The sequence below is a fragment of the Urocitellus parryii genome, chromosome 2 (assembly GCF_045843805.1).
Source record: "Urocitellus parryii isolate mUroPar1 chromosome 2, mUroPar1.hap1, whole genome shotgun sequence".
NCBI lineage: Eukaryota > Metazoa > Chordata > Mammalia > Rodentia > Sciuridae > Urocitellus > Urocitellus parryii.
Window position 1 is genome coordinate 46,851,590 of NC_135532.1, and position 27,098 is coordinate 46,878,687.

A 27,098-nucleotide genomic window follows, 5' to 3' on the forward strand; every position below is an offset into this window, starting at 1 on the left:
ATTTTTAGTTGTAGTTGGACACAATATCTTTATATATTTTTATGTGGTGCTGAGGATCAAACCCAGTGACTCACACGTGAGAGGCAGGAGCTCTACCAATGAGCTACAGACCCAGCCCTCGAAATGTATTCTCTATTAGAACATAAGTTCCATGTGGCCAAAGATATTTTTGTTTGTTTGTTCTTTGAATCCAAGGGTACTTAATCACTGAGCCACATCCCCAATCCTATTTAGTTATTTATTTTAATATTTATTCTTAAGTTTTAGGTGGACACAGTATCTTTATTTTACATTTATGTGGAGCTGAGGATCGAACCCAGTGTCTCATGCATGCTAGGTGAGCACTCTACCACTGAGCCACAACCCCAGCCCCCCCAATCCTTTTTATTTTTATTTATTTACTTTTTTAAAATTTTGAGACAGGGTCTCACTAAGTTGCTTACAGCTCTGCTAAATTGCTGAGGCTAGCTTTGAACTCTCAATCCTCCTGCCTCAGCCTCTCAAACTACTGGGATTACAGGTGTGTACAACCATACCTGGCTGTTTTTTTTTTTTTCTGTTCATTGCCAGATCCCCATGCCTAGAACAGTAAATAACACATAGGGGTGTTTAATATTTTTTAATGAATAATTGAAAGTTTTCTCTTTTCTAATTTTTTTTTAATTTTTGGAAGTGGAAAGGGAACCATCTCAGAGCTTAGGAGCCACAGATTATGTAACAGATTGCTTTGCCTGAATCTCTGCTCTGTTATTTATTGGGTCTTTTACCTTGTATAAATTACTTAAGCCCTCTGTGCCTTAGTTTTCTCTTCTGTAAAGTGCGAATTTTAGGATTGTTATGAGTAGCAAATGAATTAATAGGTTTAAATCATTTAGAAAAGTATCTAGTATGTAGCAGGTAGAAGTAGGTACCTTTAAGTAGCTAAACAATCCTCCATTTTATTTTGTATTTATGGATAATCTCTTTTTTATGTATGTGATCATAACTTTTAAAAAACCTTCTGAATTCAATAATATGGGGTATTTTTCACCTTTTCTTTTCAGAAATAAAAATGGAGGCACAGAAATCAAATGACTCGTAAATGTGATAACCAAGGATTATATCCCACTAAAATATTCAAAGTATAGTAATATGTTCGCATTTTCTTGGAATTGTTTAATTGAATTTTTAAAATATTTATTTAATAGGTGGATTTCAAGCTATAAATATTGGTTGAGCCCCTGAATTCTATATGTGCATGCAACATTATAGTCATTACCTTATGGAGATATATGTGTGTGTATTTACCTGTCTTATGGATCCTGTTGTAACTTTTAGGTTTAAGGTTTCTTTTAATCATTGGATATTTTCTCAAGTTTTGGGAGCTGAAAATATAGCAATTAACATACAGTATTTCCTAAATTTGGATGACGAAAGTGCTTACTCATAAAAAATCAGGGGTTCTGAAAAGCAAGGTCTTGTAATTTCACCTATAATATATTGTAAATCCTGAACTCTTAATCAGAACAGAGACCATCTCTCTTCTTGGTTTGCAAGTCCCTGTGAAAATCAAAGCTCCTCCACCTTTGGCTCAAGGTCAGGTGTGGAAGTAGTGGTGGTGGGGGCCTTCTGCAGGACAAACTACAACTCCCAGGATCCCTTGGTGGTAGCCCCTGGGAATTATGGTTCGTTGTCAGCTGTGTCCTTCCGTCCTTCCACCATTGGAACACATGCTCTGAACTCCCACTCCGGATAAATAAAGCGCGTTTCGTTTCGTGAAGATTTGTCTCGCTTTGTCATTTCTCTCATTCTAGCTCATAGTTAGGGACGCTCAAAAACTACTCTGCAGAAGAGTCCTGACCGACGAGGAGCCTGAGGCAAGCGTCAACCGGAAGGAGTAATTCACAAAGTGATAGTGTTCCGGGTCTGACCAGCTGAACGGTAGAGGGTCACGGAAGGTTCCGCCTCAGTAAGGAAACTTAATGCCTTCTTTTCTTATTCTTAGGTACTCACAATTCTCTTCTGGTCTTACCGGGACTCGTTTTCCCGTCCACCTCCTGGTGGTGCCTTCCTATGGAGTCGCTCCATAACAGAGTTGTACAGTATGGTTTGCACGTGCTGCTTTAGCGCCGGCTTACCTTCACTTTTGACACGCTAACACCGAGAATTGCTTTTAAGATGGCAGAATCACACTGTTATTTTGGGTGCTAGAGAAATTTTGCTCGAATCAGATATAAATGACCCTAGAGAGTAAATGTCTCGGTTTTATCCCTTAACATTGAAGTTCATGACCTTGAGAGTTATTCACTCTACTGCTATTCATAAAATGGAAATTTTAGCTAGAAGTATTTTATCAAAAATGTTTGTCATCTTTTTATTTTTTCCACTATCAAATGGGGGACACACTCACTCTGATGAGCTTGATGCACAGAAACTGCTGGAGGAGTGTTAAATTTGTGGCCCTGAATAATGGTGCATGCTTCCACAATTCATTTCCAAATGAGATTCAGTATGTTAAATCAGCAGAACCCTAAATGTTGAATATTTTAGAGACCATTTTGAATATTTTATTTCCTAAGCAATAATGCTGTTAGCAGATTTAGAGAGATGAAATGAGCAAGTATGTAAAATACCCCTCCTGTCTGGAGATGATGCCAAAATTTAACTCTTATTTCAATGTCAAATCTTAGAATTTTAGAGGCAAACTGTTTTTCTTAGAACGCTTTGTATTTTCCCTTTCTTTTTTTCTTGTTGGGTGCTGGGTATTTAACTCAGGGGCACTCAATCCTTGAGCTACTTTTTATTTTTTATTTTGAGATGGTGTCTTGCTCAGTTGCTGAGGCTGGCCTTGAACTTGTGATCCTCCTGCCACAGCCTCTCGAGTCTCTGGGATTATAGGCATGTGCCACAGCACCCAACTCTTCTTTTTCTTACTTAATAAAATCATTGTGTACTTTTGTTAGCTCTTGATTATCTGAGGGGAGAACAGGTAATTATTGTACAGAGCCAATTTCTACTAACCTATAATTTTTTAAAGTAACCTTTTTAGAATTATGAAAGTAATATGTGCTTTATATGTAAAAGACTTGGAAAAGTGCAAATCAAGCAAAATGTACATAATCTCTAGAGATCCTCTTATTAACAGTTTGGTATGCTCAGCTTTTGGTTTTCTTTTTAAAAAATACTTTCATACTTCCAGTAGAGTTTTTTCCCCATATATTGTAGAATGTTTTGAAAACATAACTGAAATTATATTATTCTGTATCTGCTTTTTTTCACTTAATTATCATCATTGTCCCTTGTTAACCTGACCTACTTTCTTGTTCTCTTAGTATTTGAAGTTTTCTTCTTGAGGATCTCGGCTACAAGTGACTGCAGAATTGAGAATGACAAAGTATTAATCTTAGAGTAGGCAACTTGCATTCAAATAACAGCTCTACCTCTATCCAGTTAGTGAATAATCACAATAAAGGTACCTGAATTCATAGGATATTTCGATGCCTAGAATGAAAAGAATTAGACAATAGTATTTCCTTTAAACTTTAAAAGGCGACAACCATGAACCACCTAAAGTTTGCACAGTTGTTTTGTAGCTTCCAAATGTTTGACAGACAATTCTTGACCCTGGATATTTTCTAGTAAATAACTAATTTAGCCCATTCTGTTTGTATATTTCTATATTTCTCACTCATTTGCCTTTGTTAATTATATGTGTTGGTTGGGGTGGAAAAAGGATGCTGTTTTCATTTATTTTAATATGTTGTTGTTCAGAAGTTTGAAGAATTCTTATGAGTTGTTGGAACTTTGGGGCTGTGTTTTGAGCTGGCTGATAAAGTGAGCAAAGCATGATTTATTTGAAGTTCCAGCTCTATTGTACCATATATCTTTAGAGTTTATTTTTCTTTTCAAGTGTGTTTATTGTATTTCAGGTGCTGAAATGAATCGTCACCTGTGTGTTTGGCTTTTTAGACATTCATCTCTTAATGCTTATCCCCAGCATCACATACACCTGCATTCTCATCAGTTTAGACAAATACATCTGTCTACAAAGCCATTTAGACAAAATAGGAATCACATTCGCCATCGTCTGTTAAGTAAGAATTGGTCCAGGAGTTATTGTCATCAGGATACCAGGATGCTCTGGAAGCATAAAGCACTACAGAAATATGTGGAAGACTTAAATAAGGAGTATCAAGCACTTGGTCAGTGTTTGCAGGATAAATCTTTGAATGAAAGGGACCAAAAGTCCTTGAACCAAAGGCATGCTGAGTTGGCACCACTTGCAGCCATTTGCCAAGAAATTCAGGAGGCTGAACAAACAATTAAAGAATTAGAATCAATGTGTGAAAGTAAGTAAAAGATTGTGTGTGTAAGTACAGGATTGGCTTTTTATGTTAAATCTTTAATGAACTGTATCTTTTTTTAAAACCCTACAAGCAGTAAGCTCAACACCTGGCAAGAAAAGAACTCTGTACTTAGAGTATTTGACATATTTCAGCTTCTAAAGATAACTACTAAGAGATTAGTCTCCTTAAGGTACTTGCTAAGAAGTCTCCACCCCTGACTTCATTGTCTGTTCCTCAAGGACAGGGCTTGAGTCTTATTTTTTTTTTTAATGGCAATCATAGGATATAATAGTCTCCCAAATACTTACTGATTTAATAAAATTGAACTGGACTGGATTTTACAGATTTATAGCAAATAATAAGAGACCACAAAAAAATTATATGATTAGAAAAGAAAATTTTCCTGATACCTTTGAACCAGGACTGTAAGGGTTATGTCAGCCTGGTTTGTGGTGTATGTGCGCAAAGTGATACCAGTAGTGACATTACAATTCTGCAGCAGATGATTTACAAGCTCAGAAAATACCTTAACCAGGAAGCTCTCCTGAAATGCTGAAATTTGGATTATCCCCCTTCATTTGTGTCCTGAGACACAATGGCATTTTGCTTATCATGTACCATGATTGTGTGCATGTGTCCATCTTTCCCAGACTGACCCACTTGAGGCTTGGACCCATATTTTATTCCTTGAGTCTTCAACAACTAGAAGTATGACTAGCACATAGTAAGTGTTAAATACTGAAAACGTGAATGAGGCACAGAATCCCCATTAAATTAAAGACTTTTGTGACTGGAGAAGAATTTTATAGAGCCTTCTTTCTTTTACAATTATTTCTTCATTTCTATTTTCTTCCTAATAATTATTGAGAATCAAAAATTTCTACTTTCGTTTGCAACTCTCACAACTGATACATGCTCAACATCTAGAGCAATGGAGTCAAAGTTTATGGGATTCACCATACTTAGCCATTCTGTCATTGTTATCTTGTTTTGCTGGAGTTGCATAATTGAACTTTCTGCTTTTGAGATATATGAAAAGGACCGTTGTTTCCATGTAGCACAGATTACAAAGCTATATTTTATTTGACCCACATAGTGTTTTTAAAAAATGTGCTAGATATGAATGTGTCAAGAGATTTCAAGACTTCTTATATATGACTTCTTTTAAACAAATGAGTTCTAACCACTGCTAGAAACACATCACAAGAGTACTGAGTTATGGCTACCACCTTCAAAGGGAAATGATCACCCCAATTTGCTCCAAAACTTAACCTTATTTGGGTTTATATTTAGTTAGCCAGTTCCTTTTAAGAACTCTTTAGTTAATCACTATTTTCTTTTTTAAAAAAATATGTTTTTAGTTGTAGATGGACGTAATACCTTTATTTTATTTATTTATTATTTTTATGTGGTACTAAGGATTAAACCCGTACATGCTAGGTGAGTTCTCTGCCCACTGAGCTCCAGCTCCAGCCCATAGTTAATCACTGTTTTCTGTGCTTACTTACAGATATTCAAATCATAATCTACAGAGGGGGATGGTCAAGATGCTTAGCAAAACTCATTAATTGACATTCTCCAAGTATTTTAATTGCTTTGCCTTCCTAACTGAAGTAAAACATAGACAAAAGATGAGGTGGCTATTTAAGACTTTTTCTGTAACTGTTTAAAAACTTTACCATAATTCCTGTTGCTTGTTTTTAGGTCTAAATAAACAAGATGAGAAGCAGTTACAAGAACTTGCATTGGAAGAAAGGCAAATCATTGATCAAAAAATCAACATGCTGTACAGTGAGGTATGTTTTAGGAAGTAGACTAATCTCAATAATGTTAACATTAAGAAATACTCCTCCTGCTAGACTGAGTTGGTGCCTAAAGTACTTCCCAAACACTGGTTTATTATCTTATGATAAATAATTATGCTAGGTTTAGTGCTGGGATTTGTTATACAATGAGATTGAAGACATTGGAATGTTGAACAATAAAACAGAGGTGCCCAGAACAAAAATAAATAAATAAATGAAAAGTAAAATCTGAATCTGTTAACTTGCCAGGCAAGAGAAGACGTGCTAGTAAAGAAATTTAGTCTGCCATGGGGAACAATCAGGAGTTTTTAAAATGTTGAAAGGAGATGATGTGAGTCATAGTGGAAATTTGCACTCTGGTTAGAATGGAAGGAATCCAGGGGCATTAGAGACAGTTGGTTAATACAAGTCTTTAGTTAGGTTTAATAAGATACTGGGATCTCTCAAGGTTCATGATACTATACATCAGTATCAACTGGTATCTCCTAGAAACATAGGGGAAATTTTTCTTTCAAGGTGGTTTCTTTGTCTTCTAACTCAGTGGATGGCTTATCTCCAAAGACAGTGAAGAATACATTTCCCTCTACCATATTTACCATCATCTTACCTTCAGCTTTCTTACTCTGGGAATCCAGGAGAATGGCTCTTTCAGGGGTTGGAGGGATGAAGTAGAAGTATCAGTTATTCTTTTTTTTTTTTTCCCTAGTCATTGATGGACCTTTATTTTATTTATTTATATGTGGCACTGAGAATCAAACCCAGTGCCTCACACATGTTAGGAAAGTGCTTTACCACTGAGCTACAACCTCAGCCCTATCAGTTATTTTTATCACTGCTTTAACCAGTTAATCAAAGGCAAACTAAAGTATCTGACACTTAGTTTAATATTCTTTCTCATGTACTATCTCATTTCTAGCAGAGATAGAGTATTTCAGAAACTGGCAGTAGAAGTCATGACATGTAGGTGCTTTTAATTTGACTTGGAAGACTTTGAATATTAAGGAAATTTTGTCCCTTTTATCCTAAAAGGAAAGTTGATTGCTTTCTTTATTAGGAATCCACTTTTTCTTTTTTTTTCCTTGTCATGGCAGGAGCCCTCAAGCTAGTGTTTAAAGAGTGTCCCCACTGAGAAGGCAAGACATGGCATGGTATATCCACTGACACTTATGGGAGGGGAGAATATGCAATTGTATGTATGTATTTATCCCAAATGAAAACTTTGAAAGCCTTACTTCATTCATTAGATGAAAGAAGCTACTGTTCAGAACTAATTATGAGAGGCAAAATCTGAAGAAAATTGAATGGAACATTCTGGGCTTTGATCTAAACTTCTGCATTTTAGAAAATTAATCTGATAGCAGTGCAGAATATCTGGACAAGTAACTTCATTGTTAACATGAACTGATCACCTGTTTTAGTCTAATTTGATCTACTTATTATAGCATTTTAGGACTAACCTCTTGGGGATACTATATAATTTTTTTAATTACTGATTTTTTTAATGATTTAAGGGCTTTTATCTAAGTTCAAGTAATAATAATATGCTAAGGAAAATCTTTTCCAGCTTTTTCAGAGTCTAGTGCCAAAAGAGAAATACGACCAAAATGATGTTATTTTAGAGGTGACATCTGGAAGAACTACTGGAGGTCAGTAAAATCATGTTATTGTAAATGACCTAAAAAACTCTTGAAGTTTACCTTGATTTGACATCACTACAACATTAAAGTCTACTAAATGAGTTCATCTTTGGAAGTAGTTACTTCTCATTTCCTAAGGAACTCATTTCTAAGGATAGCTCTCTTTAAAAGCTTTGTACTAACTGTTTTTTATGTTTTCTTGTAGGTGATATCTGTCAGCAATTTACCCGAGAAATATTTGACATGTACCAGAATTATTCGCACTATAAACACTGGAAATTTGAACTTGTGAATTATACACCAGCAGATTATGGTAGGCATATTTGAGGATTTTGTCCATGGAAGATGCTGAAAATTATATTACATCTGATATTGATTAGAAACATGCTGCCACATTTTAAAAATCATTTGATCTGTTATCTGTTAAACACTATGACACAGACTTACAACAGTTGTTTAGAATTTTACTGTAGTATAGTTCTAAGCCGGGAGAAAAGAACAGGAAGGATGAAGCATCATCCTAAGGTGGAATATTAAAGAAAATTTTCCTGGGCAGAATAGATATATCTACCTTGCCTTAAAATAATTACTTTCTAGTATTCAATATATATATATATATATTTTTTTCATGCTCTACCACTGAGCTTCATTCCCAGTCCTATTTATTTATTTAGAGACAGGGTCTACCTAAGTTGCCTAGGCTAGCCGTGAATTTGAGATTCTATTGCCTCAGCTTCCTGAATACCAAGGATGACAGGCATGTACTAATAAACTTGGTCAAAATAAAAATTAATACTAAAGTTTTTACTCTAAAAGAGCTGTATCAATTATGTAACATTATCAGAAAATATTATCAATTAGACTAAGTGTCTAATTGTGTTAAATTTTTATGGGAGTGCAAAAAAAGTCATTTGTTTTTATTTTTAAGAAACTTCCACTGAATTGGGCTAATAAAAATTTATACAATATGAACAATAACAAACAGTGTAAGACCTTACACTTTTACCTTTTTTAGGCGGTGGGGGATACCGGGGATTGAACTTAGGGACACTCGACCACTGAGCCACATCTCCAGCCTTATTTTGTATTTAGACACAGGGTCTCACCGAGTTGCTCAGCGCCTCGCTTTTGCTGAGGCTAGCTTTGAACCTGAGCCACTGGGATTACAGGCATGCACCACCGTACCTGGTGACCTTACATTTTTAAAACTCTAGTTAATTTAGGGCATTTAACACTAATTCATTTTTTTTTTCCTCATTTAGTCCATCTGAATATTTTGTATTCTTAGTTACATGGTGCTATACCACAGTAGGATTATCAGTACTAAACTGCAAACTCAGAATAGGGAAAGAGGATTAATTTAAAAAGTAGAGGGAAATGAAAACCAACATATTACACACAAGTAAGTTATACTTGGTATAGATTTTAAATATGACAGGAAAGGGGAATATCAATAGTAAAAGAAGGACCCTCTGGAAGCAACAGCATGGTGGTAGCGAAGACTTTGGTTTGTGGGTAGGACAATGAAGAGTTTACTGACAGCATATTTAATGAGATGTAATAGCTGAAATAGATTTGAGTAGGTGGGTTTTGGACAGCCTTAAAAGCTGAATAAGCCTTGATTGATAGAGAATCTGAACTGAACACTGAACTGTAAGAATCAGTATAAAGCAGCTGTGGTGGCACACACCTATAATCCCAGCTACTTGGGAGCCTGAGGCAGGAGAATCACAAGTTTTAGGCCAGTCTGGTAACTTAGCAAGACCATGTCTCAAAATAAAAATAAAAAGAGCTAGAGGGGTTGGGGAGGTGGCTCAGTGAAGAGCACTTGGCTAACATGCATGAGGCCCCGAGTTTAATCCCCAGTACCAATAAATAAATAAATGTGAATATGACTTGATGAAATTTGAGAAGATTCTTTGACAAGAGTACGAAGGATAGATTGAAGAGGCTACATTTAAGGCAGTCTTCAAGGTAATCCAGACATAACTAAGAGTTAGAATTAAGAGTAGGGGTACTTAGGCGAATTTGGTAACTAACTGGATACAAGAAGAGCTATTTCTTCTCCAGCATCTCCTATGTGTACATCTCACCATTCTGATCCTCACAACCCGTGGGATAGATATTATTAATCTCATTTTACAGATGAAGATCTGGGCTTGGAGAGTAATTAAATAATCCAGGATCACACAACAAGTAATCCTGGGATTAAATTCAGGTCTGTTTGATCTAGAGTCGCACTACGTCCCATTATTCTCCTCTGACAGAGGCGATGAGCTTCAGGGATTCTAATCTTTTTAGCTGGGGAGATTGTGATATTTGTTCATTCTACTGAGTGGAATTGAAGTTAAATAACAAGAACCCATTTGGGAAGAATAATGTTGAGTGGTTTTTCTTCTTGTGGTTGTTGTTTTGGTTCTGGGGATTGAACCCAGGGTTTACAGATGCCAGGCAAGTTTTCTACCACTGAGCTACAATCCCCAGCCCCATGAGTGTTTTTTTAATTAAGTTTTGAATTAATCATCCATTCAGAAATATCCAGTAAATGCTAAATTGTGTAACCAGAGCTACTGTGAGAACAGAATTCAGGAGACATATTTGATAGTTATTAGCACAGAGATTATGTCTGATTTTGAGAGAATAAGTGAGGGAGAATCTATAGAGAGGAAACATTCAGGGCACCAAGCTTTGGAGAATAACCACATTGAAGAAGAGAATAGTAGGTAAAAGAAACAGAGAGGTCAGATACACAGGAAAAGGATGAAGACAGTATAGCATTCTGGAGGCAAGAGCAGAAAGTTTGAAAGAGATAATCAGATGCAGCAGCAGATTCTAAAGAGGAAATAATGGGAAGTGTCATCAGTGACCTCTGAGATGTGTGTTTTGAACGGAACTTTCAAGAATGAAAGAGGGAGAAATCTAATGACAGAAAGAAAGATTCTGTTCCATGTATGTAGAACAGCGTAAACGTTGGTTGGGAAACACTGATTCATTGGCAAAGTAAAAAAAGATACTTTAAAAACCAGAAAGCTCTTTTTTAAAAATACTGCCCTAAATATTTCACTTGAGGGCTGGGGATGTGGCTCAAGTGGTAGTGCGGTCGCCTGGTATGTGTGCGGCCCGGGTTCGATCCTCAGCACCACATACAAAGAAAGATGCTATGTCTGCCGAAACTAAAAATATTTAAAAAATTCTCTCTTTAAAAAAAAAAATTTTCACTTGAATATCTTTAAAATAAAGACTGAGAATAAACTTCAGTTCATTGAAATTGTAAAATAATTCTAAAATTGATATTATAAATCAGTAGGAGAAGAAAAAAGATGTGGATAGGGAATAGAGAAAAGATATCTTTATAAAACATGTATGCTAAATCATATATATTATTATTATTTCTTTTTTAATGTTTAAATGAAATGAGAATTTTCAGGCATCCTCAGAAGTTCTAAAGTTGAAAAGAAAAAATTTATTTTAAAATTTATATATTAACTCTTAGAGTCATAATTATTTTACTTTGGGTACAGATACAAATAATACTTAGCCATTGTATCAGTAGTCAAAACTAAATGGTTACTTCAAGTAGTGAAGGGAAATAACTCTTGGTATGTAGTATATGTCTGATTCTGTTATTCTATAAGCCTGATGTCTAATGAATTGAAATGTTTTTCAAGTTAAAGGGGTTCCATGAAATATATTATCTTCTCCACCCCCAACAGATTAATGTTTATAATTTTATTTGGTTATTCTTTACTCATTAGTTGAATTCAGGAAGAGGCCACTTGAAGTAGTGTTATGATTAATTTTACATCTCCAGGAGACATACCTTTTACCATTACTGTAAGAAATGAAATTGTGAAGGTAGCCCTAGCAAAGAGCCTAGATTACTCTCTATAGGCTAGACCTTTTAGTGGGAACCTGGGTCCTTGAATTGGGAACCTATATGCAGTGGCAGTAATTGGATCCCAGGGCAACAGGGATCAAGTGATATTACTAACCTAAAGGCAAGGTGGGTGTAGTTATTGGATAATAGATTCAAAGCAGCAATCAGAATAGTCTAATTTTCACAGACTTATGACATTGATCATAGTATTCCTGGAAGTAAAATAATAGGAAGTCTATAAATTCTTTTTTTAAATTTTTTTTTTAGTTGTAGATGGGTATAATACCCTTTATTTATTTATTTTTATTTGGTGCTGAGGATCGAACCCAGTGCCTTACACTTGCTAGGTAATCGCTCTACCACGAGCTACAACACCAGCCCCTCTGTGTGATCTGTTTTAGACAAAAGTTCTAGGTTATGTGAACAAAAGTCATAACATAAATGTGGAGATTCACAGCCCGTCAATCAATTCCCAGACTTGCACCAGTTCTTAGACCCAAAACTCCTTGAATGAAGAGGAGGATGGGTTCCTTAAAGAACGTCCACTGGTATACTATTAATCTTTCTTCCAGCTTCCCCAAAGAGACCTTGATCATTTTAACAGAGTTACTGTGCATTGGAAAAAGAAAATAATCAAATCTTTCCAGGACTATTGGACACTGGCTCTGAACTGAAGTAGTCCAGGGAAATCCAAAATATCTCTGTGGTCCACCAGGCAAAGCAGGTGCTTATGGAGGTCAGGTGATCAGTCAAACGAATTTTACTTTAAGTCCATCTCACAGTGGGCCCAGTTGGTCCCCAAACTCATCATCCAGTTATTTCCAAGTTTTAGAATTCATAATTGGAATGAACTACGCAAGAGCAGGCAAAATCCCCACAATGGTTCCCTAACTGGTTTAACAAATGCTATTATAGTAAGAAAGACCTAATGGAAGCCATTAGAATTGCTGCTACCTAGAAAAATAGTAAATCAAAAACAATAGCATAATCTTAGAGGGATCATAGAGATTAATACCACTATCAAGAACTATTCATCTCTTGTTTGACCTGCATAGAAGACAGATGGGTCTTAGGGAATAACAGTAGATCATCAAAGCTTAACTAGGTCATGGCTCCAATTGCAGCTGCTATACCTAATGTGGTTTCATTGTTTGAGCAAATTCACACATCCCTGGTACCTCATAAGCTTCTATTGATCTGGTAAATGCCTTTTTATCCCTACCTGTCAATAAGAATCACCAGGAGCTGGGGTGGTAGAGCAGTTGCCTAGCATGTGTGAGGCACTGGGTTCGATTCTCAGCACAACATATAAATAAATGAATAACATAAAGGTCCATCAAAAACTTAAAAATACACACACACACACACATATATATATATATATATATATATATATATATATACACACACATACATATATACATAATATGTATGTGTGTGTGTGTATATATATATATAAACCCACCAAAAGCATTAGCTTTCATATGGCAAGTCCTGCAGTATATCTTCACTGCCCTCCCCTAAGAGTGTGTCAATTCTCCAACTCTCCATAGCAATTTAGTTTGCAGAGATCTTTATAGCTTTTCTCTTCCACAAGATGCCAAACTAGTCTAGGAGAGCTTGTGATGTGGTTCCAGTTACTACTGATACTTGTCCACAGCTAAATGTCAACATTGTACTAAATGTTCTATGTATGTTTGTCTTTTATCCACCTCCCCAACAAAAGACCTTAAAGAGTAGGTCAAATTTAATGATGTTGTATGCTTACATTGTCTTTGAGATACTGCTTACATAATCTTCAGCATGAATAGCTCCGCTCTAGCTTAGATATATATTTTATTTACAAATAAGGAAACCAGTACCTGGACAAATTAAGTAGCTTGCATGTGGGCACACAGCTAGGAAGAAGAGGACCCTCAAATTTGAACTTGGGCAACCTAACACTGGCTCTGTTAGTTTGTACAGGGAAGTTGTAGCCTTCTCCTTTTCAGCTTATGTAAATTCAAATATTTGCACTCAACATAAAGTAAAGGGATGGGAAGAATAATTTTATAAGTACAGCATGAGGACGACTGGGGTTGAAGTTCAGTGGTAGAGCACTTGCCTAGCCATGAGCAAGGCCCTGGGTTCAATCCCAGTTTCACACACATACAAAAATAAATTTGTTGTGGCTCTACTCTGTTTTCAAATTCCTGGGTGTTTTTGTACTATAACTATCTTAACACACTGAACATGACTATTAAACAATCAATTTTTTCCTACAGTCTGTTCTCTTAAGCACATGTCAGCTTTTTTTGTTTGTTTTTTGTTTTTTGTAGTGCTGGGGATTGAACCCAGAGCCTTGTGCATGCAAGGCAAGCACTCTACCAGCTGAGCTATATCCCCACCCCACATGTCAGCTTCTTTATGTGGTATTCAAGATTAGCAGTAATTTGATCCAGTGCTGGAGGAAGACCAGCTATATTGAACTTTTTAATAGATAGTATATCACTCTTTGATACCTTCTTAAGGCATTTGTAAGGGTAATCTAAAACTATACCTAATTTTTGTCTATGTATGTTTGACTCTGGAAACCTGGTAGGTTGGATTTCATAGTACTGTGTCTTCATCAGAAGCGTATTAGGAAGATGGCTGCAGCCACAGCAACATAGTTTTCAGTCTTTCCGAAACTATACATAAAAACACACAGAATAGGGCTGGGTTTGTGGCTCAGTGGTAGAGCATTTGTCCTACATGCATGGGACACTGGATTCGGTCCTCAGTACCACATAAATAAATAAAATAAAGGTATTGTGCCCATCTACAACTAAATATTTTAAAAAAAAAACTTTAGTTAAAAAAACACACAGAACAACTTAATAGCAAATCCAGAACCCCAAAACAGCATTTATACTAATACTATTACAAGGTATCTCTATAAAACCCCCTAATATGAAAGTGATTTTCTTGAGGTAAGGTTTGTTCAAGATAATCCTGGAGTATCCTGTTACACTTCAGCAAGGGTCATGTCAAAAGAACACAGAAGTAAACCTAAAGAGGCTTCCATTGGCCAAAGATGAGACAAATTAAGCTTCAAAAATAATAATTGGAATTGATGTAAATATGCTAGATGAGTTTGTACTCTTGAGTTCATTATGATAGTTAAAAAAAAATAATTGGTCATCTTGAGAGGATAGAAAGTCCCAATTCATTGTATTGCAGAAAAACATTGGTATATTGGTAAAACTAGTAAAGGGACAGAATCAAGCATTTTATCCTGACTGTCCAATGCAGTTGTATCCCCAAGTAATCAAACAGTGGACAAAAGAAAATAGTTCTCTCTTTATAGATGTTCTTTTTAACTAAAAAGTAAGAAAGAAATGATAGACTATTTTATAACACCATGATGCATTAAGCATCATATCAAAAGCTGTGAAGACCATAAAAAGAACATTATATGTCTTCTGTAATCTTGACAAGGGGCTCAAGCTGATGTCTGGTTTAGTCTCTGGACCCACCTGCCAAATTACAGCCAATACAGAGGGCAGCAGAATAGTTAAATGTACCAAGTGCATGCAGTCTGCAAAACCAGGCTGTTGGAATTTCTACGGGTCAGCAGCCCAAGTATCTCTTTGAAGGGAGTATCTTGTCCCCAGACTCTCTCCTCCTCCTGTCTGATTTGAAGTGAGCTACTTTGTTCCACCATACACTCCTGCCACCTTGATTTTCTACCTTATATAAGGCCTAAAGCAATGGAGCCAGCAGCCAACCTTGGACTAAAACCATAAATTAAAAAAAAATCTCTCCTTTAAAATTAATTTTCCTAAGGTATTTGTTTTATTATAGAAATGAAAAACTGCCTAAAAATATTTTTCAACAGTTAATTGAGAGGAAATGAAAAAAAATGAATCATAAATGTGTGGAATAAGAAACTTTTGGTGCTGGGATTGAACCCAGATCCTTGTGCATGCTAAGTACCAGCTTTACCACTGAGCTATAAGGACCTGCAATTTTTTTAAAATTAATTTTTTGGGTTTTTTTTAGTACCAAGAATTGAACCCAGGGGTATTTAACCATTGAGCCATATCCCTAACCTACCTTTCTTATTTATTTATTTGTTTGTTTGTTTGTTTATTTTAAGGTAGGGTCTCACTGAGTTGCTTAGGGCCTTGCTAAGGCTGCTTTGGAACTTGCAATCCTCCTGCCTCAGCCTCCCAAGTTGCTGGGATTACAGGTATGTACCATCATACCAGGCTCAATTTTAAGATAGGATGATGATTTTTCACAGGGGAAATTGAGTTTTAGGAGTGCTTATCCAGTATGTTAGCGTTTTGTCACTGACAAAATACCTGAGAAAAACAAGGAGGAAAGATGTATTTTGGCTCTGTTTCAGAGGTTTCAGTCCATGGTCACTTGGCTGTTTTGCTTGAGGCTTTGCAAGGCAGAACATCATGGCAGGGATCAAGTGGTGGAACAGAGCTGCTTACTTTATAGTGGCCAGGAAACAGACAGAGCCTAGAAGGGGCCTGGGAGAAGATATGCCTTTCCAGGGCCTGCCCATAGTGACCAGCTTCATCCAGTTAGGCCCTACTTCCTAGTTTCCTCCACCTCCTGGTAGTCCATTTAATTGTGAACCTGTCAATAGATTAGTCCATTGATGAGGTTAGAGCCCTTATGATCCAATCACTTCCCCAAAACCCCACTCTAAATATTGCTGTGTTGGGGACCAAGCCTTGAACATATGAGCCTTTAGGGGATATTCCAGATCTAAACTATAGCATGGGGAGACCAGCAAAGTTCTTCTTGATCCAAGTGGTTGTCATTAAGCCATATATTGATTCTTGTGATTTTCTGTATCTGAATTATTTTATCATAAAAAAAGATTAAAAAAAACCATTTTAGATGAAAATAAGTTGAGCCTTGATCAAGTGGGTGTGGTGGCTTACTCATAATCCCAGCGTTTTGGAAGACTGAAGCACATGAATCACAAGTTTGAGTACAGCCTGGGCAACTTAGTGAGACCATGTCTCAAAATAAAATCAAAAGGATGGGAATCAATGATAGAGCACCACATATTCAATCCTTGATAATACACACACACAAACACAAACAAACATGGAAGCTAAACCTTAATACACACACACAAACACAAACAAACACAAAAGCTAAAGTATTAAGATATTTTTGTGTATCTGACATTCTTCCCACTCCACAGATAAGCAAGAGCTGACTTTCATTAAATTCTTGAAAACTTAGAAGGGCCTATTGAGTTATTAAACATTGCAAAATTATTATGTTGAATATTCTTTTACATGTGGCATTATATTAGCCTAAGACAACATAGGATAATTCAATGTAGACAGTTCTTAGTATCTTTTTAATCGTATATATTTTTTTAATTATAAAAGTAAAACTTGGGCCAGGCACAGTGGTACACACCTGTAATCCTAGAGGCTTGGGAGGCTGAAGCAGAAGGATCGTGAGTCCAAAAGCAAAGGCACTAATAACTCAGTGAGACCTTTTCTCAAAATAAAATATAAAATAGGGCTGGGGATATGGCTCAGTGGTTGAATGCCCCTGAGTTCAATCCCTGGTACCAAAAAAAAGAAAGTAAAACTTGTTTCTTATATAATACTTAACAAACAAAAAATATGAAAAGTCAATACAAATCTACTATTATTCTATTCCCAGAGATAACCATAAACAGTATTTTGGTGTTTCCTTTTATATAGTAGTATATTTACATTGTGAAAATATACTTTTGTACCTACCTTATGTTCTTATCTCTGGTTCTATACTCACATTCAGACCTTAAATTAAGGACATTTAGGATCCTAATCCCTTTCACAGTAGAATCTGTAAATGTTTCTGAATTTTTCTTCCTAGGTGGACTACATCACGCAGCTGCTCGAATTTCTGGTGAAAATGTCTTTAAGCATTTGAAGTATGAAGGTGGAATTCACAGAGTCCAGCGAATCCCTGAGGTGGGGCTGTCATCAAGAATGCAGCGTATTCACACAGGAACAATGTCAGTCATTGTCCTTCCTCAGCCAGATGAGGTAACCTCACCAGGAGGTGTTGAAAACTCACTTCATGTAAATGGGTATTTTTGCTGAGAAGCCTTAACTTCTAGGTAAATCTGGTTTTTTAATGGTTATTGATTAGATTTTTAGTTTCTAATGGGAAATCTTTCCCCAGGTAAAGTTGCCTTTGCTCTCCCTTACCAACCTTACCAAGATATTTTGTTTAAAATAAAAGTGACTTCTTTTTTGTGGGGGGTACCAAGGATTGAACTCGGGGGCAATCGACCACTGAGCCACACCCCCAGCCCTATTTTGTATTTTGTTTTAGAGACAGGGCCTCACTGAATTGCTTAGCACCTTGCTTTTACAGAGGCTGGCTTTGAATTCTGGATCCTCCTGCCTCAGCCTCCCAAGCTGCTGGGATTACAGTCATGCACCATCACACCTGGTCAGAAGTGACTTCTTTTAAAAACTGAATCCACAAAGTTTTAAAAATATTATTATATAAGTTTTATCTTAAGAAAAAAAAATTAATTCCATAGATACTTCAGGATTAGTAATATAATATCTGCATGGGGTTTCTACCACAACAAAACTTTCATGACTTTTACCTGGAGTCAGGAATCGTTATATTTGCTTGACTCCCATAGATATGTTTTTATATCTTTTTTAGGTAAATTACAAAAGATATAGCAGACACCATAAGATTTATTTCTCGAATCTTCCATATTCATCTCCTAAGAATGAAGACATTGTCCTACAAAACACAATATCATCATCTATGAAAATTGTTCGTGATTGTATAATATTTTCTTTATTTTTTACATTTACGTCTTATTTATTTATTTATTTGTTTGTTTGTTTGTTTATTTATTTATTTATTTCCATTCCAGGATCAAACCCAGGGCCTCACACATACTAGGCAAGCACTCTACCACTGAGTTATACTCCTAGTTAAATTATGTAATATTATCTAAATATCTAGTCCATTTTATAATTTCTGCAGTCGACACAAAAGTATATTATGGCTATTTTTTTAGCCAGGATTCAGTTGAGTTTTACACATTTGAAGTCTGGAACAGTCTTTTGCCTTTTTCTCTAATGGTATTGGCTTTTGAACAGTCTACACTCTTTGTCTTATACAGTGTTCCTCATTCTGGATTCATTATTTTTTCTTCATGGTACTGTTTAACATGTTTCATTACCCTCTAGTAATACATTGAAAGTTGTATATAAATACTCTATTATACTACCTTCAGGATACAGGCTTTGAGCAAGAATACTTCATAGGTAAATTTAGAGTTATGTTGCATCTTACCAGAAGGCACATATGTCAGATTGTCCCACTTTTAGTGAGGCTTAGTTTGAGCATTTAGTTAGGATGGTGACCACACAAAATATCTCTACTCTAAAAGTATATTTTCCCCTTTGCAATTACTAGGTAATCTCTTGGGTGCATATTATCCTGTTCTCAACAATTTTAAATCCATAGTTTGTTTTCTTTCTTTCTTTTCTTTTCTTTTTGTTTTTTTTTTTTTTTTTTGTGTGTGTGTGTGGTACCAAACATTTTACCAAGGGGTACTTAAACACTGGGCCATATCCTCAGCCCTTTTTATTTTTTATTTTGAAACAGGATCTTGCTAAGTTGCTGAGGCTGGCTTTGAACTTATATTCTCATACTATAGCCTCCTGAGCCAGAGGAATTATATAAACTCTTAATATTTTTTTTTTTAGTTGTAGATGGACACAATATCTTTATTTTATTCATTCTTTTTTATGTGGTACTGAGGATCAAACCCAGTGCCTCACACATGCCAGGCAAGCACTCTACCACTGAGCCACAACTCCAGCCCCTCATTATAAATTCTTGATATAAAGTTTTATATACTAAACTCATTATAGATTCATAGATTTGTTTTAATTCATTCTGTTGTAGTTATTAATCTTTTTGATGTTTATATTATCCCACATTGGGTGGGTAATAGCCTTTTTAGGGTACTCATTTTGCCTTTTCTTGAAATGACCCCTACCAGTCTTGCTTTCTGATACTATTACTTATCCCAGTCCCAATAATGTCCTGTCTCAGGCCTGAAGTTAGCCTGGTCCTTTTTATTGGGGAATGTACCCCAAAAGCAGTATTTGGGTTCTTGATGTCATCATTATTACTAGAGCATCCCAACTTCTAGAATTCCAATGGACAGAGCTAAAAAATATATTTTAAAATAAGTTTCATATTACCAATTCAAATTTAACATTATAGAGGTTTTTTTCCCCCCTTTCTTCTTTTATTTTGTATCTCCACTTAAGAGTGAAAGTTCTTGTTTCTTATTTACTTTGTTTACTTATTTGCTTTATTATACAATGTTTTAAAACTTTCAAAATTATAATACCAGTATTACTAATAGTAAACTACTGAGTAATATGTAAGATTTTGCCCTTAGAATATATAATCAGAATACTACCTTCAAAGACTATGTGAAATAATTTTTTTCTACATAGTTGTTTTGTTTTTATTAGTTGTTCAAAACATTACATAGTTCTTGATATATCATATTTCATACATTTGATTCAAGTGGGTTATGAACTCCCATTTTTACCCCGTATACAGATTGCAGAATCACATCCACATTTTTACATATTGCCATACTAGTGTCTGATGTATTCTGTTGCCTTTCCTATCCTCTACTATCCCCCCTCCCCTTCTACATAGTTGTTATGGTAAATATTTTGTTCCTTTGTTTATGTTTCTATTTAATTTTAGGATTTGATTTTTGTTTTCTTTTTTATTTAATTTTATTTTTGGTATATGTAAACATTTACAAATTTAAAAAATCAAACCTAGAATTTTCTTGCTACCATCTTTATTCCTTCCACCCATGCCTACCTGCCCATTATGTCTTCATATTCTTGAAAATTAAACTCATTTAATGTAACTTAACATTTGAAGAATATGACATATAATACCTACACAATAAGTTATATAGTAATATAACTAATTATACTATAACCACAAGAAATGGGGAAATAATCTTTTTAGTGTTTATTGAATTTTTAGGTAGCTTGCACTAGTATATTTTAACAAAAGTCATATAACCTTTTTCTTCATATGTAGTACTTATTTTAGAGGAAACAAAATAAATAAGCAAGTGTTGTGTTACATTACAACCTTGACCCTTTATTAGTTTACTTTTCTTTTTTTTTTTCTTTAAGAGAGAGAAAGAGAATTTTTTAGTATTTATTTTTTAGTTTTCGGCGGACACAACATCTTCATTTGTATGTGGTGCTGAGGATCGAACCCGGGCCACACGCATGCCAGGCGAGCACGCTACCGCTTGAGCCACATCCCCAGCCCTAGTTTACTTTTCAAAGAGAAACATCACATTTGCTGTTTGTCACTCATAGTAGTGAATGTAGAACACAATGTTGGCTCTCCCCTCAAAATAGCATGTATTATTCAGCTTTCTGTCACTGTGACAGGATACTGAGATTATCAACTTATAAGGAGGAAAGGTTTATTTTTACTCACAGTTTAGAGCCCAATTGTCAATTGGTCCTGTTGCCTTTGGACCAGTGGCAAGGCATAATATTATGGTGGGGAATGTGTGGTAGAACAAAGCTACTTACCTCATGGCAGCCAGGAAGCAAAGAGAGAAGAAGGGACCAGAGTTCAATGTCCCCTTAAGGGCATGCCCACAGTGACCTAACTTCCTTCCATTAGGTCCTGTCTCCTAAAATTCCACCACTTCCAAGAAGGACACAGGCTGGGGATCAAGACTTTAACACATGTGTCTTTGGGGGACATTCAAGATTCAAATTATAACACAGCCTATTTGGTAACTATTTTGAATACACAGACATACATAAGCACACACAAGCATTTCCAAAGATGCTTATCATTGTATTTGGGCCTGTTAGATAATACAGTATAACCTCATCTTAATTACATCTGCAAAGACATTTTTTCAAATCAGGTTCCATGTGTTAAAACGTGAACATATTTTTCTGGGGATCACCTTTCAACTCACTGATGTGTGCATGTGCACATGTGCACACACATCAATTCTTATTATTTGCAGTAGTTTGCTCAGTAAAGTTCCAGCGAAAACATTTAGCAAATACTCAGCCACTTAACAGGAATAGTTCAATAATTTTCAAATTAGTTTTAGGAGCAACTGTTCAGTATTTGCTAATTCATACACGTGCATATGTATCCTATCGATTATAATCTTAAATCCTAAAAACAACCCATAGTGCTAGATTCTATTTTCTATCTCTTACAAAAGAGAAAAGGAGTCTCAGGACACTAAGTGACTTGTCTGAGGCTTGTCATGGCTGCTGCAGATATTAGAGCTGAGATTTAAACCCTGTCCTAGCAAGGCAATACTGTGATCACTTATAGCTCTAGTTACTCAGGAGGCTGAAGCAGGAGGATTGCTTGAGCCTAGGAGTTCAAGGCCAGCCTGAGCACTATATAGTAAGACCCTGGTTTAAGTAAAACACAAATGAAAACAAAACAAACCCTATTCAATTGGCCCCACAAGCAAAGCTTCTTGTATCACATTTCCCTTCCCCTACCATCTATCTCTGTCTTCTGATCATCTCTGAAAACTGAAACAAGAAGGTAGATTGTCACCTTGTCTGACCACAGCTGAAAATATAAGAATATAGAGCAGCTTAAATTTTTAACTGCCCTGTGCATATCTGCAAAGGACTGTAAAAGCGATGATTTGGGAGACACAAATAAATTTTAACAAGTAGACATATTTACAAGTAGGGATCCATGAATGATGATTTTGAATTAATAAAATATGTGTATATATACCTTTTATATATATTTTGTATGTTCTATGTAATATAACTGTGTTAAAGAATGAAATTTTTGAAAGATTGTATATAACCTGGTGATGTAATAACATCCTGTCATTGTTTTAAGAACAGCATCCTATCAAAATAAGGAGCTTGTGGTTTTTTTCTTGGTATAGTAATTTCTCCTTTTAGCTTAATGGCTGTAACAACACAAAACAGTCCAGTTTATTTGAAAAATATCAGAATAAATTTAATATGCAAGTCTTCATGGAGTGTAGAATGTACTTGTTATACCTTTTGTTCTAGGTAGATGTGAAAGTTGACCCCAAGGATTTGCGAATAGATACATTTCGAGCCAAAGGAGCAGGAGGGCAGCATGTTAATACAACAGACAGTGCTGTTAGACTTGTCCACATCCCCACAGGTAAGCAAGTCCCTTTGCTTTTGTGCTTTCATGCTTTTTTCACATCTTAACTCTTCAGCATTTGGTAGGAAGTAGTCCTGTGTTAGTACCTGACTCCTACAAAATCCTTAAAGGTAACACTGTTATCGTGGGCCCAAGGCCCTCATTATGTTTATATTTCTCTTTCATGTGGAAAAGTTCTCTCTCTCAAAGGCTGCAGATAGTGAGCAGAACTATCCAGGGAAGCTGCCTAGATATACTGGATAGGTGTGAGCAACCAGAGGGGCTTCAGCTCAAATACAAATGAAACACAGAAGCAGTATGGGGTACTGCACTCCATGGGTCTTTTGTCACCTTGTAGATTGACCACTGCTAGCTCCATGAGGCTCTGCTACATTAATGCTATAATTTTGATTATTGATAATTTTGGTATACTATTTGATAGTTTTACAGTTCTTAATATGATTTTAGATACATTGCTTGACAATAGGGATTTAACATTTTAAGAAGTGCATCATTAGACAATTTCATCATTGTGCAAACATAGAGGTCTACAAGCTAAAATGACTATGATGTCACTGGGTAGTATAATTTTATGGGACCACTAGAGTATATACAGTCTGTCATTGGCCAAAATGATGTTAGGCAGTGCATTTATTTCTCTCATTTTTCAGTTTAAAAAAATTAACTTTTTTTTTCTTTTTTTTTTTTGGTGGGGGGTTACTGGGATTGAACTCAGGGGCACTTGGTCACTGAGCCGCATCTCCAGCCCTAATTTTTTTTTTTTAAATTTTTTTAATTAATTAATTTTAATTAGGTGTACATGACAGCAGAATGCATTTTGATTCATTGTACACAGTTGTAGCACAATTTTTCAGAGGAATGTATTACATTCCTTTTTAGAACCCAGATCACTCAAAAGCATAGTCACTATAAATATAAATTTTTCCTTTTAAAGGTTTTGAGTAGCTTCTTTCTTTTGTTTTCATTGTGTAGTTATTTTTAAAACATCAGCTCTGTGTGTATTTGTGACCAAAACAGGAAAAACTGCGTCCTCTTTGAGTAGGACAGAGAATGGAGCAGTACTGCAGGGGAGAGGGGCAGTTTGCTATTGTTGATCTGTCCAAATACATGGATGAGCTGGGAGGGAGAGGCCAAGCTCGGGAAATGAAAGTATATAAGTGTATCTATAACCATCTGCTGCTTTGTGCTCTCTGAAATATCTCATCAGACATTAGAATCTAAGCAACTATTTCCAGATGTTACCAGTTTCTGAAATGTTTTTTATCTTTTGTGATCTTTTCCTAATTAACCTTTCCCCTTTCAAATGGTCCTCGGTTCTGCCTTAATTTGGCCTGCATAGGCTACAATTTACCTCTGATCTCTGTTGTTTTTCAGGGCTAGTAGTAGAATGCCAACAGGAACGATCACAGCTGAAAAATAAAGAAATAGCTTTGCGTGTGTTGAGAGCCCGACTCTACCAGCAGATTATTGAGAAGGACAGGTGTCAACAACAAAGTGCTAGAAAACTGCAGGTAAGGCTTATTTAGTGTAATAATTTAGACACTGTACAAAAGTCAACACTCTGTTTAGAAAGTACAGTGTTTTCTCTTGCATAAATGGAAATGTCTTACAACATAGGGAAATGTGCTTTTTTTGTAGATATGCAGTGACTTAAATGCCTGTGAATTGATGGATAGGTGTGTGTGTGTGTGTGTGTGTGTGTGTGTGTGTGTGTGTTTTGGTACCAGGGATTGAGCCCAGGGGCAGTTAACCATGGAGCCATATCCCCAGCCCTTTTTATATTTTGTTTTGAGACAGGGTCTTGCTAAACTGCTTAGGACATTGCTAAGTTACTGAGGCTAGCTTTGAACTTGCAATCTTCCTTCCTCAGCCTTCTGAGCTGCTAGGATTATAGGCATATGCCACCACACCTGGCTTGGATTGATATGATTAAATTAGGCTTTCCAATTTACAAATGAGTAAATGAATGATGCTTAAACAATTGTTATCTCCAGTGTGTATGTCATAACTGTCTTAAAAGGAAGTTGGTTTTAAAGACAAAATAATTCTTTAGAAATAGGTCAGGTGCAGTGGTGTATCTCTAATCCCAGTGGATCAGGAGGCTGAGACAGGAAGATTGCAAGTTCAAAGCTAGCCTCAGCAACTTAGTGAGGCCCTGAGCAACTTAGTGAGACACTGTTTTCAAAATAGAAAAATAAAAAACAGGTTAGGAATGTGGCTCAGTAGTTAAGCTCCCCTAGGTTCAGTTCCTGGTATCAAGGGGGGAAAAAGAAATTGAGATTTTCAGATATTTTCCTTAAAGAGCTATGCTTTTTATTATAACTATATATGGATCAAATATAAATGACAGTGCAAAAAAAAATAGGGTGCTGCGGTCTGGCTGGGCACAATTCAGGGGCCACTTGTCAAAAGAAACGAACTTTATTTTTAGAACACACACCCACACCACACAGCTCTTCAGGAAAATCCTCAGAGCCCAGCTGCCACCACCAGCTTCCCACAAGCCTCTCAACCTCCCCCACCCCTCCTGCTCTTGAGGCCAATTGGCTGGGTTGCGTGGGCGGAGCCAAAAAAAGTCCCCCAATGAGCAGCTCCATGGTCTGAAAGGGCGGGGGAAACAGCCCAATGAGCATGACCGCAGAGGAGCCAATCAGTTGGCAGCTAGAAATTTGCTGGGGCCGCTGTGAGCCAATCATCAGCTGGCAGCTGGAAATTTGTTGGCAGCTGGAAGTTTGCTGGGACCCCTGTGAGCCAATCATCAGCTGGCAGCTGGAAGTTTGCTGGCAGCTGGAAGTTTGCTGGGGCCCATTCGGCTGTGGCTCTCAACAATAGGGAACATGGGCTGGGGTTGTGGATTAGCAGTAGAACACTCACAGAGCACCTAGCAAGGTGCTGGGTTCAATCCTTAGCACCATGTAGAAAATAAATAAAATGAAGGTGTTGTGTCCAACTGCAGCTAAAAAATTTTTTTAAAAATAGGGAACAGTGATTGCTACTGATAAGAGACTGGGGACAAGGGATAGAGGGAGATTTACTTTTCATTATTATTTTCATTAGTATACTTTTTGAATTTTGTGCACTATACATTTATAGTGTTTTTTATTCAAATACGTACACAGATAACTTACAAGTTAAAATGAGTGAATGTCATTGTCTTAAGTAAACAAACTTAAATAATTTAAAATTCTAAAAGAAAAAAAGTTTCTCTTTAAAAGAGGCTAGAAAAGAAAGTAGAACTCAGAAATAACTGTGCTTTTATGTTATTTGCAGATAAGTATGACACAGTAAATCAAATTTGAAAGATTTTATGGCCTTTTAGGATACTGAAGTATATAAAAGTAAATATTAATTGTTGTTTTCATCTAGATATGTCCCTATCTTTTTACATTTTCTATTTTTTTAATCATTCTAACTTACAGGTAGGAAAAGTGCCAGGATAAATAATATATTAATACTCTATGTGTTGTAATTCCAGATTGTAGAGCAGCATTAGTACATCTGTAGATAGGACTATTAATTTTCATACTATTGCTTCTTGGCAAGTAAGTGAAAACATAAATACTATGAATTCTGCCCCACTGGAAATTATAAAAGACATTGAGATTTACTTACCGCTTAACATTTTGGCACTAGATATTCTACATGGTAGTTTTTAAGGTAAGTACTTAAGATTGGCTTTATGTAAATTACATGTATATATCTCCTTCAGTAGCCTGACTTAAAGATCCAGAAAGGATCTCTCTGCTTTTAAAATTTCTTATCTACCTCCTGAACTGTTTATTAATAGGGATTTCTAAAGCTTAGAAGGGTTTTCTTCAGTGGCTTTTATACAGAAGGCATGATGCCTGGTGCCAGCCTGGCTCAACCTATCACCTATGTGCTTTATAGATGCTGACCTGCCCCCAATCCTGGGATTCTAATCTGATTGTTCTGGACTTGGGTTGTGGCTCTGAATATGATACTTTGGAATAATAGTTTCCAAACCTGGCTGATTGTCAGAATGGATGGCCTGGGGAATATTTTCAGAATACACAATCCCATATACAGGCTTAAGAATCTGTAATTTTAAAAAATTCTCTTGACCATATTGTTTACCTTTGTGTTTTAAAAAATGAATTATAGAATTTCTTTTTTATAATCTTAAAAAGTGAAAGCAATTGAGGGAGGATGCTGTGTATGACATGTATTGGGAGATGGGGTAGGGGAGATGCATAGACTA

General features: G+C 36.0%; 1 protein-coding gene across 6 annotated transcripts in view; it reads left to right on the plus strand.

The window, feature by feature from the left end:
* Mtrf1 (mitochondrial translation release factor 1) overlaps window positions 1-27,098 on the plus strand; it is a 50,796-nt gene that overhangs the window by 16,674 nt on the left and 7,024 nt on the right. For 2 of the 6 annotated variants that reach the window (XM_026399568.2, XM_026399572.2), the window contains exons 1-8: window positions 1,722-1,948; window positions 3,909-4,328; window positions 6,030-6,121; window positions 7,695-7,776; window positions 7,973-8,080; window positions 17,510-17,682; window positions 22,759-22,876; window positions 24,254-24,390. In XM_026399568.2, coding sequence (XP_026255353.2) covers window positions 3,917-4,328; window positions 6,030-6,121; window positions 7,695-7,776; window positions 7,973-8,080; window positions 17,510-17,682; window positions 22,759-22,876; window positions 24,254-24,390 — 1,122 coding nt within the window. In that variant the 5' untranslated portion in view covers window positions 1,722-1,948; window positions 3,909-3,916. Of the gene's footprint in view, window positions 1-1,721; window positions 1,985-2,035; window positions 2,082-3,401; window positions 3,452-3,908; window positions 4,329-6,029; window positions 6,122-7,694; window positions 7,777-7,972; window positions 8,081-17,509; window positions 17,683-22,758; window positions 22,877-24,253; window positions 24,391-27,098 lie in introns of those variants that run through there. The other 4 variants (XM_026399569.2, XM_026399571.2, XM_026399570.2 and 1 more) reach the window with 4 other exon arrangements.